This window comes from Citrus clementina, unplaced genomic scaffold (genome assembly GCF_000493195.1).
Source record: "Citrus clementina cultivar Clemenules unplaced genomic scaffold, Citrus_clementina_v1.0 scaffold_5, whole genome shotgun sequence".
In the NCBI taxonomy this organism is placed as follows: domain Eukaryota; kingdom Viridiplantae; phylum Streptophyta; class Magnoliopsida; order Sapindales; family Rutaceae; genus Citrus; species Citrus x clementina.
Window position 1 is genome coordinate 29,934,001 of NW_006262201.1, and position 17,437 is coordinate 29,951,437.

Below are 17,437 nucleotides of genomic sequence, written 5' to 3' on the forward strand. Positions count from 1 at the left end.
GTGAAGGGCGTTTAGATGTGGAAAAACCTTACTCCTGCCGCAACACCTCAAACAGATTGTGATCAGACAAGACTTAGTTCATCATTAGTAGTAGTTGGAGCTTCCATTTGTTCTAGAGATTTAAAGGCAGCAAGCTGCTTCCTCAGTGCTACTAATTCTTCCCCGGCAATGCATGTGTAGCCTGAGGCTTGTCTACCAGACAAAGTTGCTCCTTCCATACTATCTATGTAATCCAGTGAGAGTGAAACCATTTAGAAGACGTATCTCTTTCTTTCCAATATTTAGAATGAAACAATTATATATACAGTTACCTGTTTTGTATATGAGCCGGCGAGGAAGAAGTTCTTCACTGGTGTCTTTTGATCACGTCTGACGGGGTCTTTACCAGGTCCCTCACCGCACAAAGATTGCCCAATTTTGACGAAAGATGACCAAATAACTTCTAAACCTTGGGATGATGGAAATAGAGCTAAAACCTAATAAAAGGAACCGTGAATGGATAGTATGGACTCATGTATATTATCCAGAAAGTTGCATGACCTTTTGTGGTACTCAGGTCACTAAAAAATGTGAGATAAACATCTAGGATAAGAAAAGCAAAAAAGCATAACCTAATACGTATTATATGAATTGAAGGTGTCACTGAACGCTACCAACCTGTTTTGCCACTCTCCTTATGATTTCATCATTTGGTAAGGGCATATAAGGATCTCCAGGCGTCAAAACGCATCTGAAATATAATATGGCTATAGTAAGCAACACGGAATACAAAGACACTTAGCAAAAGGAAGTCAATCAGATTCCATGCACAAAAAATAACTAATAATGACGAGGATAAGAAATTTTTCTTACTGGAGCAATGAACCTTGCCCTTCTCTGTAGTAGTCTTCTGGTGAAGTGAGTGCTAGATCTGCAAAGCAAGAGAAATCTGCATCTGGAGTATATGAAATGTTATCTAACCCCATAGCTTGCCTCAATTGTCTATGTTGATGCGAGATTCCGGTTCTCCTCGTTCTACGACCAGGATCTCTGCTCGATCAACTTCGTCACGACCAGGAGGTCTCCTCGCTAGGCTTCTTCTCCAGAGGTTCCTGCGTACACAGACAAGTCAGAGTACGCCGGTTGTTTTCCCGGCGCAAACCCTCCGACGCTCAAGTCAGATATGAAGGTTCGGGGAATGCTTGCCACAGATCTTATGGCTTTTTTGTGGTTTTCTCTTCTTTTTTATTTCTTTTCTAATCTCAAAAATGCCAACCCTTTTACCTCGTTGGCTACCTTTTTATAGGCTTCGAATCCCAGTTTTCCACTTTTTTCGAGACGGTATGGGACTCTGACTCCTGCGTTATGGGCAAACGTGGGATCTTGCGTGTTACGCCACGGTTCTGGGGAAAGCGTGGCTGTCGTGGTTCTGTGAGATCTTGCGTGTTACGCCACGGTTCCGGGGAAAGCGTGGCTGTCGTGGTTCTGTGAGATCTTGCGTGTTACGCCATGGTTCTGGGGAAAGCGTGGCTGTCGTGCCTAGATTCTCGGGCTGGAGATCATGTCTTGCCAACTGCCGTCGACCGGGTCTCCTCGCCTCTCGACCTCTAGCCGGAATGATCTTATGCCTCTTACAGGAAATTGGCCTCGCGGATGACGTGCTCGTGGACGAGCAGGATATTTCTGCTCCTGTTCCCCCGCGCATCAGGCTTTTACGGAACACACCGGCTCGCAGAACTCTGCCACCAGATATCTGCTCACCATGCCTGGTCTCGTCGACGTATTTCTCCCAAACACCGGTCCCCCAGTTTCTGGTGTTGGGTAATGTAGTGGACCAGCAGTAGAAACTCGATAGTACTCGCTCGCGTGGGATTGGAAAAGGCTGCCAAGAGTCATGTCGCATTTAATTGCGGACGAGGTGACGTGGCAGAAATCCCCCCCCTCCATTTGAATTTCAAACCGACGGTTATGAGGCCCTCGGGATTCGGCGCTGTTAAATGCTGGCAACCCAAGAGTCCGTCCTCATTAGGAAAACCAAATCCTCTCGAACGGCATATTCATCATCCACTCCGTCTCCGTCTCTGTCTCTCCGGCAAAGAAGTTCCGGCATAAAAGTCCTCCATCTCTGATTTTCACCGACTGAACCATTACTTCAGGTATTTCTTCTATCTCCTTGGTCTCGGATAGTTGTAGATAATTTCTCTTCTCTTCTGTTTGGGTAGTAGTTGGTGGTGTTGTGGTTAGAGCTTAGGGAATGTCGAAAGGCAAAGAGAAGGTCATTGAGGTCGATGACGACGAGTTGGACTTCCTGCCTAGTCTGCTCACCGATCCTGCTTTTGACCCTGGGATTCCCTTAGAACCCATTAGGTCTAGTGTCGGGACTAGTGCTAGGAGGATGTCTCCCCAAACAACCTCTACGAGCAGAAGTAATGGTGAGGAGAGATCTTCTGGCTCTGAGGATACGTTGAGTGAGAATGGCGAAGGTGACTCTGGTGAGGTGTCTCCATCTGGAACATCACGACCAGAAGAACGGGGTACAGTAGGAGGCAGGGCCTTGTCGCGCGATTATGCCATTGATTACATGACGTGCACGACCTCGTTTGACGAGCTCAATGACCTCCGGCTTAGGTATAGCATTCCTGGTGAGATACCTCTCAAGGTCCCAGGAAAGAAGGATGCTCCCAGCCGGCCTCCTAGGGGATATGTTACCCTGTATCTGGACAGCTTTAAGTACGGACTGAGGTGTCCCTTGCAACCTTACTTTGCCCGGATACTTAACGGGCTAAATCTAGCTCCTGGTCAGCTGAATCCCAATGGGTGGAGAGTGCTCTCTGGTCTGTTCATATTGTGGGACAGATGTTGCCAAAGCGAGCCCACGGTTGATGAGGTGAAGCACCTGTACCAGCTAAAGAGCAGCCCCAAAGATGCCGGCTGGTACTACTTCCAGTCTAGCACCAAGAGCAGGAAACCTATAACCGACCTCCCTACTGGTGGTGGTGGGAATTGGAAGAGAAAGTTCTTTTTTGCTGGGGGTCCTTGGGGTCAGGTTGCACAAATGGACGGGAAGGATTATCGGGTCCCACCCCGTTTCACGGTCCCGGGTTGCCTGCTCGCTTTAGATGTCTTGTATCCATAATTGTTCTTGCTTTATTGGCTTGTCTCTAACCAAGAGTCTGTTTGTGTTGTAGTTTCTTGGGGTGTTCACTTCCCGCTCCCACCTGACCAGCTCAAACGGGTCGAGGCTGTGCTCGCCAATTCCTGCTCGAGCCGAGAACTGCTAACTATATACAACTTGCTCGAGTCTCGCTTGGTACTTCCTGGCCATAGGATGGAGGACGCTGTGATTGGGGCTCTGACCCGAAAACGTTCTCGACCTCCAACCACGAAGAGGGACCAGAGTAAGGATGCCCCTACTGCAAAGCGGGTCAACATCGTGCAGCAAGTCTCACCCCTGAAGACTTTGCCTCCTGCTCCTGTAAAAGTCGGGGAAGCTAGTGGGGCAGCCACAGATCATGCTTCCTCTTCTCCTCCTGTCGGGCTCGATCTCGTTTACCTGACAGCCGAGCAGAACACCTGGTCCTCTACCTCAATGAGTTGTCTAAACTCGTGAGCAAGAAAGACCTGGAGGACTTCGACGGCTGCACCTTGGGTGAGTTGGTGGGGGCCATGCAGCATAGCGCTTTCCACCTCAGCTGCATGACCACTTATTACAAGGCTAAGGTTGGTCGCTACGACCGGAAAATGAAGGGGGATATTCAATCGGCGACGACCAGAGCTGACGTTGCCGAGAAGAAAGCAGGGGAGCTGAATCTCGAGAATCTGAAGCTGATAGAGCAAGAATCACTTGCTCAAGCAAAGACTATTACCCTCGAGGAGGAGCTTACCAAGGTCAAGGAGGATCTGCAAAGGCAGAAGGCTATGTATGAGGCCCAGCTCGAATCTCTCCGCGACTCCAACCGAGCTCAGGTCGAGAACTGGGAGAGGGAGGCCGAGAATCAGTATGACCAGGGACTTCGGCATTCTTATCGTTGCATCATGGCCGTCATCGGGAAGCAACACCCTGATCTGAAGATGGATGACCTTGCAGCTGGTGTTGCCCAACATATGGACGAGGAGGCGGCCAAGGAAGATGCTGAAGGGGTAGAGCCGGTCGTGATCGAGGAGGAAAGTTCTCCCCCTCGTGCAGTCCCTGCTGATGTTGGTGAGGCGAGCACCCCTCCGGACGCAACTGGTGATACCCCCCCCGCACCTGAGGAGGTCCAGCCAACCGATGCTGCTCGGCTTACTGATTTACCATCTTTTTGATATATTTCTTTTTGTATTGTAATGAACAACGTTTATGAAATTTATCCCCTCTGTTAGCCATTAACACATTAATAAAAATGTTTTTTGATTACTTTCTCGTCTTGTAATCATCACTTATTTTCCGTTTGGGAATCTGCTCGTCTCGTCTGGTCGAGGAGGTTCTGGTTTGGCATATGGTTTTGCAACATGCCTTAGAAATTTTTTTTTTTTTTTTTTTTTGCTTGGGGATTCTGCTTGCCTTCGCGTGGTCGAGCAGGTCCTGGCACGCTTGGCTTCAGTCTCGCCATAAACAGGCTTTGAGACTTGGTGAGGCCTTTGCATGCCTTAGAAAACTTTTTCGATGCTTGGGGATTCTGCTCGACTTCGCTCGGTCGAGCAGATCCTGGCATGCTTGGCTTCTGTCTCGCCATAAGACAGGCTTTGAGACTTTGTCGAGCCTTCGCATGCCTTAGGAATTTCTTCAAAGCTTGGGATTCTGCTGCCTTCTCGTGGCCGAGCAGACCCTGGCATGCTTGGCTTCTGTCTCGCCGTAAGACAGGCTTTGAGACTTTGTCGAGCCTTCGCATGCCTTAGGAATTTCTTCAAAGCTTGGGATTCTGCTGCCTTCTCGTGGCCGAGCAGATCCTGGCATGCTTGGCTTCTGTCTCGCCATAAGACAGGCTTTGAGACTTTGTCGAGCCTTCGCATGCCTTAGGAATTTCTTCAAAGCTTGGGATTCTGCTGCCTTCTCGTGGCCGAGCAGATCCTGGCATGCTTGGCTTCTATCTCGCCATAAGATAGGCTTTGAGACTTTGTCGAGCCTTCGCATGCCTTAGGAATTTCTTCAAAGCTTGGGATTCTGCTGCCTTCTCGTGGCCGAGCAGATCCTGGCATGCTTGGCTTCTGTCTCGCCATAAGACAGGCTTTGAGACTTTGTCGAGCCTTCGCATGCCTTAGGAATTTCTTCAAAGCTTGGGATTCTGCTGCCTTCTCGTGGCCGAGCAGACCCTGGCATGCTTGGCTTCTGTCTCGCCGTAAGACAAGCTTTGAGACTTTGTCGAGCCTTCGCATGCCTTAGGAATTTCTTCAAAGCTTGGGATTCTGCTGCCTTCTCGTGGCCGAGCAGATCCTGGCATGCTTGGCTTCTGTCTCGCCATAAGACAGGCTTTGAGACTTTGTCGAGCCTTTGCATGCCTTGGAAACTTTCTCGGTTTCAAGCGAAAGAAATTCTTCGACGTTGCATTAATGGCAGGATTCGACTTACATGAAATTGTTTGGACATAAAACGTGAAAGATAAATGATAATGAACATGAGCAAAAACAGCTTTCAAATGCGAACAAGTCTTACTGGAAGTATTTTCGGAGGTGTGCTGCGTTCCATGGGCGTTTCACCTCGTGGCCGTCCGTGCGAACCAGCTTGTAAGCTCCGGGTCCCGCTATCTGCTTGACTCTATATGGCCCTTCCCAGTTCGGTCCCAGCACTCCTTGAGTCGAATCTCTGGTGCTCTGATTCACTCTTCTTAGTACCCAGTCTCCGACCCTGAATTACCGTATGTTCACCTTCTGGTTGTAATACCGAGTAACCCTCTGTTGGTAAACGACTGATCGCTCGGCTGCTTGCTCCCTTCTTTCCGTTAGCAGATCAAGATTCAAACATATCTGCTCGTCATTCTCCTGCTCATTGAAATGATCTGTCCGGTGTGTGGTCGTTCCTATCTCAGCCGGCACGACCGCTTCATGTCCGAAAGCCAAAGCGAACGGTGTCTCCCCAGTTGCGGTTTTGTGGGTTGTTCTGTATGCCCATAGCACACCTGACAGCTCGTCAACCCACGCACCCTTTTTTGCTCCAAGCCTGGTTTTCAAAAGCCTCTTGATGGTCTTGTTGGCTGCTTCTACTTGTCCATTCGATTGAGGGTGAGCAGGCGAGCAATACTTCAGCTCTATCCCGAGGTTCTGGCAGAAATCCCTGAAGCTGTGATTATCGAACTGCCTGCCATTATCCGTTACCAAGGCATACGGGATCCCGTATCGACAGACCAGGTTTCTCCACACGAAGTCTGTTGTTTTCTTCTCAGTGATCCTGCTAAGGGCTTCTACCTCTATCCACTTCGTGAAGTAATCTATAGCAACTATTGCATGTGTTGCTGCTCCTCGTCCCTTTGGCAATGGGCCGATCAGATCAATTCCCCATTGAGCAAATGGCCAAGGGGAGGCCATGGAGGTGAGCTTCTCTGGTGGTTGGTTAGAGAAATTTGCAAAACTTTGGCAGCTTACACAACTCCTGGTCTTCTCTTGCGCATCCTGGTGCATTGTCGGCCAGAAATATCCCTGCCTTAGAACCTTGTGGGCCAGGGACCTCCCGCCAGAATGATTTCCGCAAATTCCTTCATGTACTTCTCTCAGTACGTAATCCGCGTCGTCCTCATCCAAACACCGAAGGAAAGGTAGTGTATATCCTCGCCGATACAGTACCCCATCAATCATCGTGTATCTCGAGGCCTGGGCTCTAATCTTGCGAGCTCGCAGCTTATTTGGTGGTAATACCCCGTCTCTAAGGTATGAAACTATCGGGTCCCTCCACGAGCATTTTTGTTCTATCCGCAACACCCCCAAATTCTGATCGATACTTGGGCTGGACTTCACCTCCAGAGGGACCGACTTTGGCATTTTTGGGTCGGCTACTGCTGCCATCCTCGCCAAAATGTCTGCTCGAGTATTCTGCTCCCTGGGGATTTGTATCACCTCCACTGCCTCGAACTTCCCCATCAGCTGCCTGACTATCTTCAGGTACTGCTCCATCTTCTCCTCTCTTGGTTGGAATCTTTCACTGACATGATTCGCAACCAGCTGGGAATCAGTTCTGATCTTAACTCTGTCTGCTTTCACGGCCTTAGCCAATTCCAGACCTGCTATCAAGGCTTCATACTCTGCCTGGTTATTTGTGGCTGCAAATTCCAACTTTACAGCATAAGAGATCTCCTCCCCCTCTAGACCTTCCAAGACAATCCCTGCTCCTGAACCCCGCTCCCCTGATGACCAATCCACAGACATCTGCCATACTTGAGTTTCGTCATTGCCTATAACTGCATCTTGTTGATCTAAGCATACTTCGGGCTCTGTGAATTCAGCTACGAAATCGGCCATTGCCTGGGCTTTTATCGCTGCGCGGGGTTTATAGTCTATGTCGAACTCGCTCAGCTCTACAGCCCACTTGACGAGCCGACCAGAGGCATCTGGCTTGTGAAGAGTTTGACGCAATGGCTGGTTTGTTATTACCGAGACCGGGAATGCTTGAAAATATGGCCTCAACTTCCGAGCAGCAACCACAAGGGCAAGTGCCCATTTCTCCAACGGTGGGTATCTGGTCTCAGCGTCGAGCAGGGCCTTGCTGGTGTAGTATATCGGATATTGAACTCCTTCTTCCTCTCTCACCAGAACAGAACTGGCGGCCCGATCCGATACCGCCAAATACAGATACAACTTGTCCCCATCCCTCGGTGTGGACAGCAGCGGAGCTTGCTGCAAGTATTGCTTCAAGTTCCGGAAGGCTTCCTCGCATTCTGGGGTCCATTCTGTTTTCTTCCCCCTCCTTATCACTTGAAAGAATGGCTGACACTTATCTGTAGCCTTGGATATGAATCTGCTCAACGCCGCCAACCTCCCCGTGAGGCTATGCATCTCCTTCAGGTTACGAGGAGACGTCATCTGCACAATCGCCTGGATTTTCTCGGGATTTGCTTCAATCCCCCTATGGCTCACCATGAATCCAAGGAATTTCCCTGACTCGACCCCGAAAGCACACTTCTCCGGGTTGAGCTTCATCTTATACTTCCTCAAAAGCTCGAATGTCTCCTCGAGGTGTCCGACATGTTCCTTTGGGATTTTGGACTTGGTGATCATGTCATCCACGTACACCTCCATGGTTTTCCCAATCAACGGCTTAAAGACTTTGTTCACCAGCCTTTGATAGGTGGCCCCAGCATTTTTGAGACCGAATGGCATTACCCTGTAACAGAACAAACCTTGGTTAGTGATGAAAGCCGTGCTCTCCTCATCCTGCTCGTACATGGGGATCTGGTTGTATCCCGAGAACGCGTCCATGAAGCTGAGCAGACCATGTCCAGCCGTTGAATCTACTAGTTGATCGATCTTTGGTAAAGGGAAGCTGTCTTTTGGGCACGCCTTATTGAGGTCTGTGAAATCCACACACATCCTCCACTTGCCGTTTGCCTTCTTTACCAACACCACATTCGATATCCACTCAGGGTAACTGACTTCCCGAATAAACCCTGCTCTCAAGAGCTTCTCCACCTCGCCATTTATAGCCTCATACCTCTCCTGGTTGAAGCACCTCCTCTTCTGCCTTACTGCCCGAGCACCTTTCTTTATTGCCAGCTTATGACATGCTACCTCAGGGTCAATCCCTGGCATGTCTTCATGTGTCCAAGCAAACACATCAGCATGAGCCTGTAAGCATTTCACCAACTCCTGCTTTTGCTCTCCCTTAAGTCTCGACCCGATTCTGATCGTCTTTCCCGGGTTCTCTGGTCCCAGGCTTACTGTTTCCAGATCCTCTACAGGTTCTTGTCTGCCATTCTTGTTTTCCACTCGGGTATCGAGGGATGTTATCTGCATTGCTTCCCTTGCTGCCGAGGAGTAGCAGCTTCTTGCAATCCTCTGGTCTCCTCGTACCACACCTACTACCTCATTCACCCGGTACTTCAGAGCCAGATAATGGTTGGACAACACCGCTTTGCTCATCCTTAAAAATGGCCGACCTAGGATCATCTGGTAAGGACCTTCCTCATCCACTACGACAAAGTCCAGTATCATTGTTCTTTCTGTCGGGGAGCTCCCAATTGTGATAGGCAGCTCGACCACGCCCAGAGGGACCAGCTTCCCTCCTCCGAACCCCTTCAAGGAGGTATTGGTGTATTCCAACTTCCGGTCGGCTATTCCCATCTCTTCCAGGGTTGACTTAAATAACACATCAACTGAGCTCCCTGTATCAATCAGTATCCGGTCAAACTTCTTGCTAGCGACAGTAGCCTTGATGACTAAAGCATCCTCGTGGGGGTATAGAATCCCTTCCTCATCCTCATCCGTCCACATGATTGGCACTTGCCCGACCCTTGCTCGTTTGGCTGCTGGGGTGTTGAAGAGTACCTCTTTACTGGTCATGGCGTATCTAGCATAATTTTTTCTCGATCTGTTGGAATCTCCGGCCAATGTTGGGCCCCCAGCTATCACCCTTACTGCGGGTTGCTCGCGCCTCAAGTTTCTACCACTCTGCTCCCCTTCATCTGTTGTGGCCACCATCGGGAAAGTCCCATCCATAAACTCGTCCAGGTACCGATTTCTCACAAAATCTTCGACCTGGGTCTTGAGATCTCTACACTCTGCTGTGGTATGGCCATGGGTGCCATGGAACTTACAATAACGTCCTCTATCCCTCCTGTTGGGTAGCTTTGTTATTGGTGTAGGGAGGTGCAGCAGCCCTCGATCCTTTATGGCCTCGTACACCTCATCCAGGGACATCTTCAAGGAAGTGTACCGCCCATAGTCCTGGTTCTGGTCGATCAGGTGCACTGCTCTTTCTCTGTTCTGCTCGTTCTGCTACTGTGGGAATGTTGATGAAGACCACCAGATGCCGAATCATGCATTCTCCAAGGCTCCCTAGCTGGGGAACGAGGAGGTTGCGCCCCGCTGCGCTGATACTGCGGTGGCCTCTGATGAGGCTGGTAAGCGGTTACCCGGCCTCCTGCTCCACTACCGGAGGCCTGGTGATCCCTCCTCCTGATCGGCCCATTCCCCGGTAATGCTTTCTTCTCTTTCCTCCCCAACCCTTCTAACTGGTCTGTCTTGATCCGTGCAGCCTTCTCCTCTTCAATCTCGATGTCTCTCTTAGCCTGTTCGTATGCGGCTGCATACGTTTGAATAGCTGGGCTTCTCAAATTGTACCACAGCCTTCCTATCTTCACCCATTCTTTCAATCCCCTTAACGCCTGAGGGTGGTTGAAGGCTCCCAAGTCGAGGACAGCCCGATGAAACCTCTTGATGAATTCCCGAAGGGTTTCTTGCTCCCCCTGTTTCATGCTTTTCAGCTCCATCATGTCGTCTTCCGGTGCCATTGCCCCACTAAACTGCTCCGCGAATTCCTGGCACATCTGCTCGAAGGTTTTAATGCTGCCCCGAGGAAGTTTCCTGTACCATTCTCGTGCACGTCCCTCAAGGGATAGTGGGAACACCCTGCACCTTTGGGATTGAGATAATCCTTGTACCCCAGTTATGTCGTTGAAGCGCTCTATGTGCACCAGCGGATCAGTTCTTCCCGAGTATCTGAGGTCTGGGAGGCGGAAATCTCTCGGAATAACTGCCCTCATGATCTCTGCTGCGAGCGGTGATTCTCCGTCCAGCATTATCCTCCAACCAGGGGCTCTGTTCCTTCCTTGCATGTCGTCAATTATCTGCGCTAGTCTGCGCAATTCCTCCTCCAGCAACCCTGCACGACCAGGGTCACGTGCTGCAACTTGATCCCGCTCTTGCTCTACATCATGCAAGTGTTGCCTCAACTCTGTTTCCTCTGCATTCACCTCCCCGTCGTCCTCGTCACAAGTCTGTCTTGCCGGGGACTGCTCTCTTTCTCTATGAAATTCTCCCCGTGGAGGTACGTTACCTCTCTCACCACCAAATCTCCCTGTGGTTTGACTTCTCCCCGCACTATCGGGACCTGGTGCCACTCCACCGCCTCTCACCCTTCCCTCTTGGGTTACCCTTCGCTCGCTCCGCAGCTCATGCAGGATGGTTGTCAAGGTCTCCATCTGCTTTTCCATCCGTTCCATCCGGTCGAACATGACTTTTTCCTGTGCTTCACTGACTATCTCCCTCAGCGTCACGGAATCGTTAAGCCTCCTATCACCCCCTTGTGCACTACTTCCTCCTGTCTCCATCGCTTTTCACTCGCCTCACCCCTCTTCTTGCTATCAACAGAAGCTTTTTGCTTCGGTCTCCACAGACGGCGCCAAAATGTTGATGCGAGATTCCGGTTCTCCTCGTTCTACGACCAGGATCTCTGCTCGATCAACTTCGTCACGACCAGGAGGTCTCCTCGCTAGGCTTCTTCTCCAGAGGTTCCTGCGTACACAGACAAGTCAGAGTACGCCGGTTGTTTTCCCGGCGCAAACCCTCCGACGCTCAAGTCAGATATGAAGGTTCGGGGAATGCTTGCCACAGATCTTATGGCTTTTTTGTGGTTTTCTCTTCTTTTTTATTTCTTTTCTAATCTCAAAAATGCCAACCCTTTTACCTCGTTGGCTACCTTTTTATAGGCTTCGAATCCCAGTTTTTCGCTTTTTTCGAGACGGTATGGGACTCTGACTCCTGCGTTATGGGCAAACGTGGGATCTTGCGTGTTACGCCACGGTTCTGGGGAAAGCGTGTCTGTCGTGGTTCTGTGAGATCTTGCGTGTTACGCCACGGTTCCGGGGAAAGCGTGGCTGTCGTGGTTCTGTGAGATCTTGCGTGTTACGCCATGGTTCTGGGGAAAGCGTGGCTGTCGTGCCTAGATTCTCGGGCTGGAGATCATGTCTTGCCAACTGCCGTCGACCGGGTCTCCTCGCCTCTCGACCTCTAGCCGGAATGATCTTATGCCTCTTACAGGAAATTGGCCTCGCGGATGACGTGCTCGTGGACGAGCAGGATATTTTTGCTCCTGTTCCCCCGCGCATCAGGCTTTTACGGAACACACCGGCTCGCAGAACTCTGCCACCAGATATCTGCTCACCATGCCTGGTCTCGTCGACGTATTTCTCCCAAACAGTCTACATGTTCAAAACAAGGATCTGTTAAAAAATGGAAATTTCTTCAATGCATTAGTAAAGGGAAGTGAAGTGAAAGCTGATTTCTTAGGCCTTCACAGAGTTAGGCCTTCACAGAGCATCATGTGTTTGAATTCCGGTAACCTCACAAAAGATTAGAGCATCACCTTGACGGTTCTAGGTCTTGCAACTCAGTAACCCAACCATTGTATCTAAGCTGCACTGTGACAACAGGAACTCCAACTAGCTCATAAATATTGTTGAAAATTTTCATTTCCCTCAACGATGATGGAAGCAATCTTTTAATTCCAGGGACATCACATGCGGCCATTAAATAAGAAGTTGAATAAAGAAAAATCGTTCAACTAAATGATTCAGGAGTTAAAAAAAAATTGTAGAAGTAGAAATAAATAACGAAGATTTAACCATGAACCTGCAACATATGCATCAGCTTGCACAACCTTCTTGTCAGTGGCCTGAAATAGAATGAGAAATTGAAAGACAGTAAGCATTAAAGAATAAACTCAAAGAAGCTGCTTCTAACAGATGATATAAACAATAAATTTACAAATGTCAGTGTTAAGCAAATAAAAGCACCAGGTCGGCCATGATACTATTTCCACCCCGGCATGAATCACCTCAGCCAAATGGTACGAGCAGAACAGGGGGTAACATGAGCCGATCCGAGACGAATACTGACCAGAGCCATATACCGAGCCGGTACCCGTCCCCCAAAAAGTGGAAACACGATCTCACAGAATCACGGTAGTTGCGTTTTCCCAGAACCGTTGCGGGAGACGCGAGATCCCATGTTTGCCCATAATGCAGCAGTTAGAGTCCCATGAGAGGCTACCACTACCCGAAAAAGGTGGGATGAAGGGCAAACGGGAACGTGGGGACAGCGGCTATAAAAGAAGAAGAAATCGATGAAGAAGGGGACAGAAAAATGAAGAGAGGGAAAACGCTGCCAAATTGCAATTAGGCATTTTTTACAAACTTCGAAACAAGTTAGAAACCATTCTTGAATCCAAATTACATTGTTTTCCCGTAAACACCTTGTGCTAACTTAGGCATCGGAGGGTTTACGCCGGCAAAACCACCGGCGTCTCTGATCCGTTTTTGGTGAACGCAGGTCTAGTAGGAGAGAGGAGGGTGATTCCAACCCCAGTGGTTCGAGCAACAGTTAATAACACGAACGTTGGTGGAGGAATTTGGTCGGCCAAAAGGCGAGCAGATTTAAGCATCAACATTTTGGCGCCGTCTGTGGGGAGCTGGATAAAAAGCTACCACCGAATTAGTAGTTACCGGAGAAACAGCGAACGATTAGACATGGATTTGCCAAGGAAGGACGCTTTGAGGGAGGATAACGAATCGGGGGAGACAATCACCCTTCGGGAAATTGCAAATGAAGCCCGAGAGAGGGTGATGCAGGATCGGTTGGAACGAATGGAGAAGCAAATGGAGACTCTCGCTACCATACTGAATGAGCTGAGAGATGAGCGGAGAAGGGATTGCGAAATCCCCGTGGGGAGAGATGATATTGGAGCAGAACTCAACCTCCGGAGGCGTAGAGTCGAGGAAATCCCTCTGCCGGCGGACCAACCTTATGGGGTGCATCCCCACAGAAGCACTGGTCGGGTTCTTGGAGAACAAGTAGATGAAGGGAGGAACCAACCTCGCCCCAGGCGAGTACCGGAAGCTGATGACCGAGGGGCCAGTGCTGATGAAGGAGAGTTAAGACAGCGGTTGCAGAATGTCGAGCAGGAGCGAGATCAGATAGCTGCACATGATCCTGACCGTGCTGTAGAATTGGAGGGAGAGGTGCGCAGATTAGCGAAAGTGATAGAGGAGATACAGGGTAAGAGGAAGCCCCCAAGCTGGAGGATAATGCTAGATGAAAAATCTCCACTATCAACTGAGATCATGGGTACCATAATCCCAAGATATTTTCGCTTCCCTGACCTCAAATACCCCGGGCGAAGTGACCCGCTGGTGCACATTGAGCGTTTCAACGACATGACGGGTGTGCAGGGGCTGACACCAGCTCAGAGGTGCAGGGTGTTCCCGTTGACATTAGAGGGACGAGCCCGAGAATGGTACCGCAAGCTGCCCCGAGGAAGTATAAAGGGGTATGAGCAAATGTGCCAGGAGTTGGCCGAGCAGTTCCGAGGGGCAGTGGCCCCAGAGGACGACATGATGGAACTGATGGGGATGAAACAGGAAGAGCATGAATCCCTTCGAGATTTCGTAAAACGATATCACCGAGCCGTGCTGGATCTGGGAGCTTTTAATCACCCGCAGGCGTTGAGGGGATTAAAAGAAGGTGTAAAAATCGGCCGGCTGTGGTATAACTTAAGAAGCCCCCTTGTACAGAATTACTCGTCGGGGTATGAGCAGGCGAGGCGAGATATAGAAATCGAAGAGGAGAAATCGGCAAGAATAAAAAGTGAACAGCTGGACGAGCTGAGGCGAAAGGAACGGAGAGCCCCGACAGGGAGCGGGTCGGGAAAACGAGTTGGAGAATCTTCAGTGATGGGCGGAATATCGGCTCGGTCCCGCCCTTACCCCATAGCTCCGAGGTCACAGCAGTTCCAGCACAACCGGGCTCAACCTCCGCGTCCCCCATTTCCGGATCGGCAACGAGAATTCCGGCAGATGGCTGCCCACCCCTATCACAACACTCCCAGAGCATCACATGCAACCAATTCCAGGGCTAGTCAACCAGATCAGTTAGCGACTGTGCCAGCCCGAGGTGACATTCATGATAGCCGAGCAGTTCAGCTGATAGACCAGAGCTTGGCGTATAGACAGTACACTCCATTAAAGATCTCCATGGAGGAATTGTATGAGAGGATCGAGGGACGAGGTCTGCTGTACCCTCCAGCCCCTATAACAAAACCGGCTCACCGACGGGAAAAGAGCAAATTCTGCAAATTCCACGACACTCATGGTCACACTATCAGCCAATGTCGTGACCTGAAAATTCAGGTGGAGGATTTGGTGAGAAACTGTTATTTGGACGAATATGTAGATGGAATGTCCCCCGTCATTGAATCACAATACACGCGGGATGAAGGAGCTGAGATGGGCCTGGAACGTGAACAGCCGACTATCTGTGTAATAGCAGGGGGGCCAACATTGGCTGGGGATTCGAACAGGGCACGGAAGAACTATGGGAGATATGCCCTGACTAGCAAAGAAGTGCTTTTCAATTTGCCGGCAACCAAGAAGGCAAAAGTGCGGCAAGTTCCCATTATGTGGACAGATGACGATGAGGAGGGTATCTTATATCCGCATAAGGATGCATTGGTGATCAAGGCAATGGTGGCCGGTACAGAATTGCGATGAATACTAGTAGACACAGGCAGCTCGGTTGACATCCTGTTTAAGTCGGCTCTAGATGATATGGGGATTGCAGACTTGAAATTGGAGCGGACAAATACATCCTTAAAGGGATTTGGAGGGGGACGGTTAACTCCCATGGGGATCATCGAACTCCCAATTACTATGGGGACAAAGCCATTTGAAAGAACAATGATGCTGGATTTTGTCGTGGTAGAGGAAAGAAGCCCTTACCAGGTGATACTAGGGAGACCATTCATGAGGATAAGCCAATGCGTTGTATCCACGCATTACTTGGCACTGAAATACAGAGTAAATGGGGTGGTTGGCGTAGTAAAAGGCGACCAGAGGATGGCAAGGAGTTGTTATGCTACAGCGGCCAAGGAGACACTGCAGGTTACTTCTCTAGATAATCGAGGAGAGTCTAAAAAGGGCCGCCAAGAGCCTGTTGAGAAACTGGAGGAAGTTGCGGTAAGCAAAAGCAACCCGAGCAGAGTAGTGAAGATCGGGTCAGGATTGGTTGGGGCAGTAAAAGGCGAGCTGATAAATTGCCTACAGTCTCATGCGGATATATTCGCCTGGTCTCATGAAGATATGCCCGGAATTGATCGCGGGGTAGCTTGCCACAAGTTGGCAATCAAGAAGGGGGCAAGGCCGGTGAGACAGAAGAGGAGATGCTTCAACCAAGAAAGGTACGAGGCCATAAACGCCGAGGTGGAGAAGCTGTTGAAAGCAGGATTTATAAGGGAAGCCAAGTACCCAGAATGGATTTCAAATGTAGTCCTGGTAAAAAAGGCCAACGGGAAGTGGAGAATGTGTGTGGACTTCACGGACCTCAATAAGGCATGCCCAAAGGACAGCTTTCCCCTACCCAAAATAGATCAGCTGGTGGACTCAACAGCAGGTCACAGTCTGCTGAGTTTCATGGATGCCTTTTCTGGATACAACCAAATACCCATGGACGAGCAGGATGAGGAAAGCACTGCCTTTATAACTAACATGGGTTTGTTTTGCTACAGGGTAATGCCTTTCGGCCTAAAAAATGCAGGAGCCACCTATCAAAGGTTGGTAAACAAGATCTTCCAACCGTTGATTGGACACACTATGGAGGTATATGTGGATGATATGGTTACAAAGTCCAAAGAGCCGAGGGATCATGTGAAGCATCTAGAAGAGACCTTTGAATTACTGAGGAAGTATGAGATGAAACTAAACCCGGAGAAATGTGCATTTGGGGTCAGCTCGGGCAAGTTTATGGGATTCCTGGTAAGCCACCGAGGGATTGAGGCCAACCCCGAAAAAATACGAGCGGTTACAAATATGAGATCTCCGCGGACAGTTAAAGAGGTGCAGAGCCTTATAGGGAAGTTGGCAGCATTGAACCGATTCATCTCGCGAACCACAGATAAATGCCACCATTTCTTCCAAATCATAAAGAAAGGGAGAAAGATGAAATGGACATCAGAGTGCGAGCAAGCATTTGGGCAGCTAAAGGAATATCTGGCCCGTGCACCGTTACTGTCAACTCCGAGAGAGGGTGACCAGCTGCTTTTGTACTTGGCAATCTCCAAGCAGGCTACCAGCTCGGTCTTAGTCAGGGAAGAAGAATGGAAGCAACACCCGGTATACTACATGAGCAAGGCCCTGGTGGACGCAGAAACCAGATATCCACTAATGGAGAAGTGGGCGCTGGCTCTGATAACGGCAGCACGCAAACTCCGACCATATTTCCAAGCCCACCAGATAGTTGTGATGACTGACCAGCCCCTTCGGCAAGTGCTTCAAAAACCAGATGCGTCTGGTCGGTTAGTAAAATGGTCAGTGGAGCTGAGTGAATTTGACCTGACCTACAGGCCCCGAGGAGCAATCAAGGCCCAAGCCCTGGTAGAATTTATGGTAGACCGAGCTGAGCCAGGGGAAAGAGATCGGGAGGAGCAACCGTTAGAGCAGGAGAAAACAGAAGGGGTGTGGTTAGTAATGGTTGACGGATCCTGTAGTGAGCAAGGATCCGGAGC

At 49.8% G+C, this 17,437-nt stretch overlaps 1 protein-coding gene across 1 annotated transcript in view; it reads right to left on the reverse strand.

The window, feature by feature from the left end:
- Window positions 1-17,437, reverse strand: part of LOC112098233 (zeta-carotene desaturase, chloroplastic/chromoplastic-like) — a 57,801-nt gene continuing 40,364 nt past the window's right edge. The window contains exons 2-6 of the mRNA XM_024183911.1: window positions 12,248-12,556; window positions 853-981; window positions 658-730; window positions 312-476; window positions 1-233 (exon numbers count right to left, since the gene is read on the reverse strand). Coding sequence (XP_024039679.1) covers window positions 63-233; window positions 312-476; window positions 658-730; window positions 853-981; window positions 12,248-12,411 — 702 coding nt within the window. The 5' untranslated portion in view covers window positions 12,412-12,556 and the 3' untranslated portion in view covers window positions 1-62. The remainder of the gene's footprint in view (window positions 234-311; window positions 477-657; window positions 731-852; window positions 982-12,247; window positions 12,557-17,437) is intronic.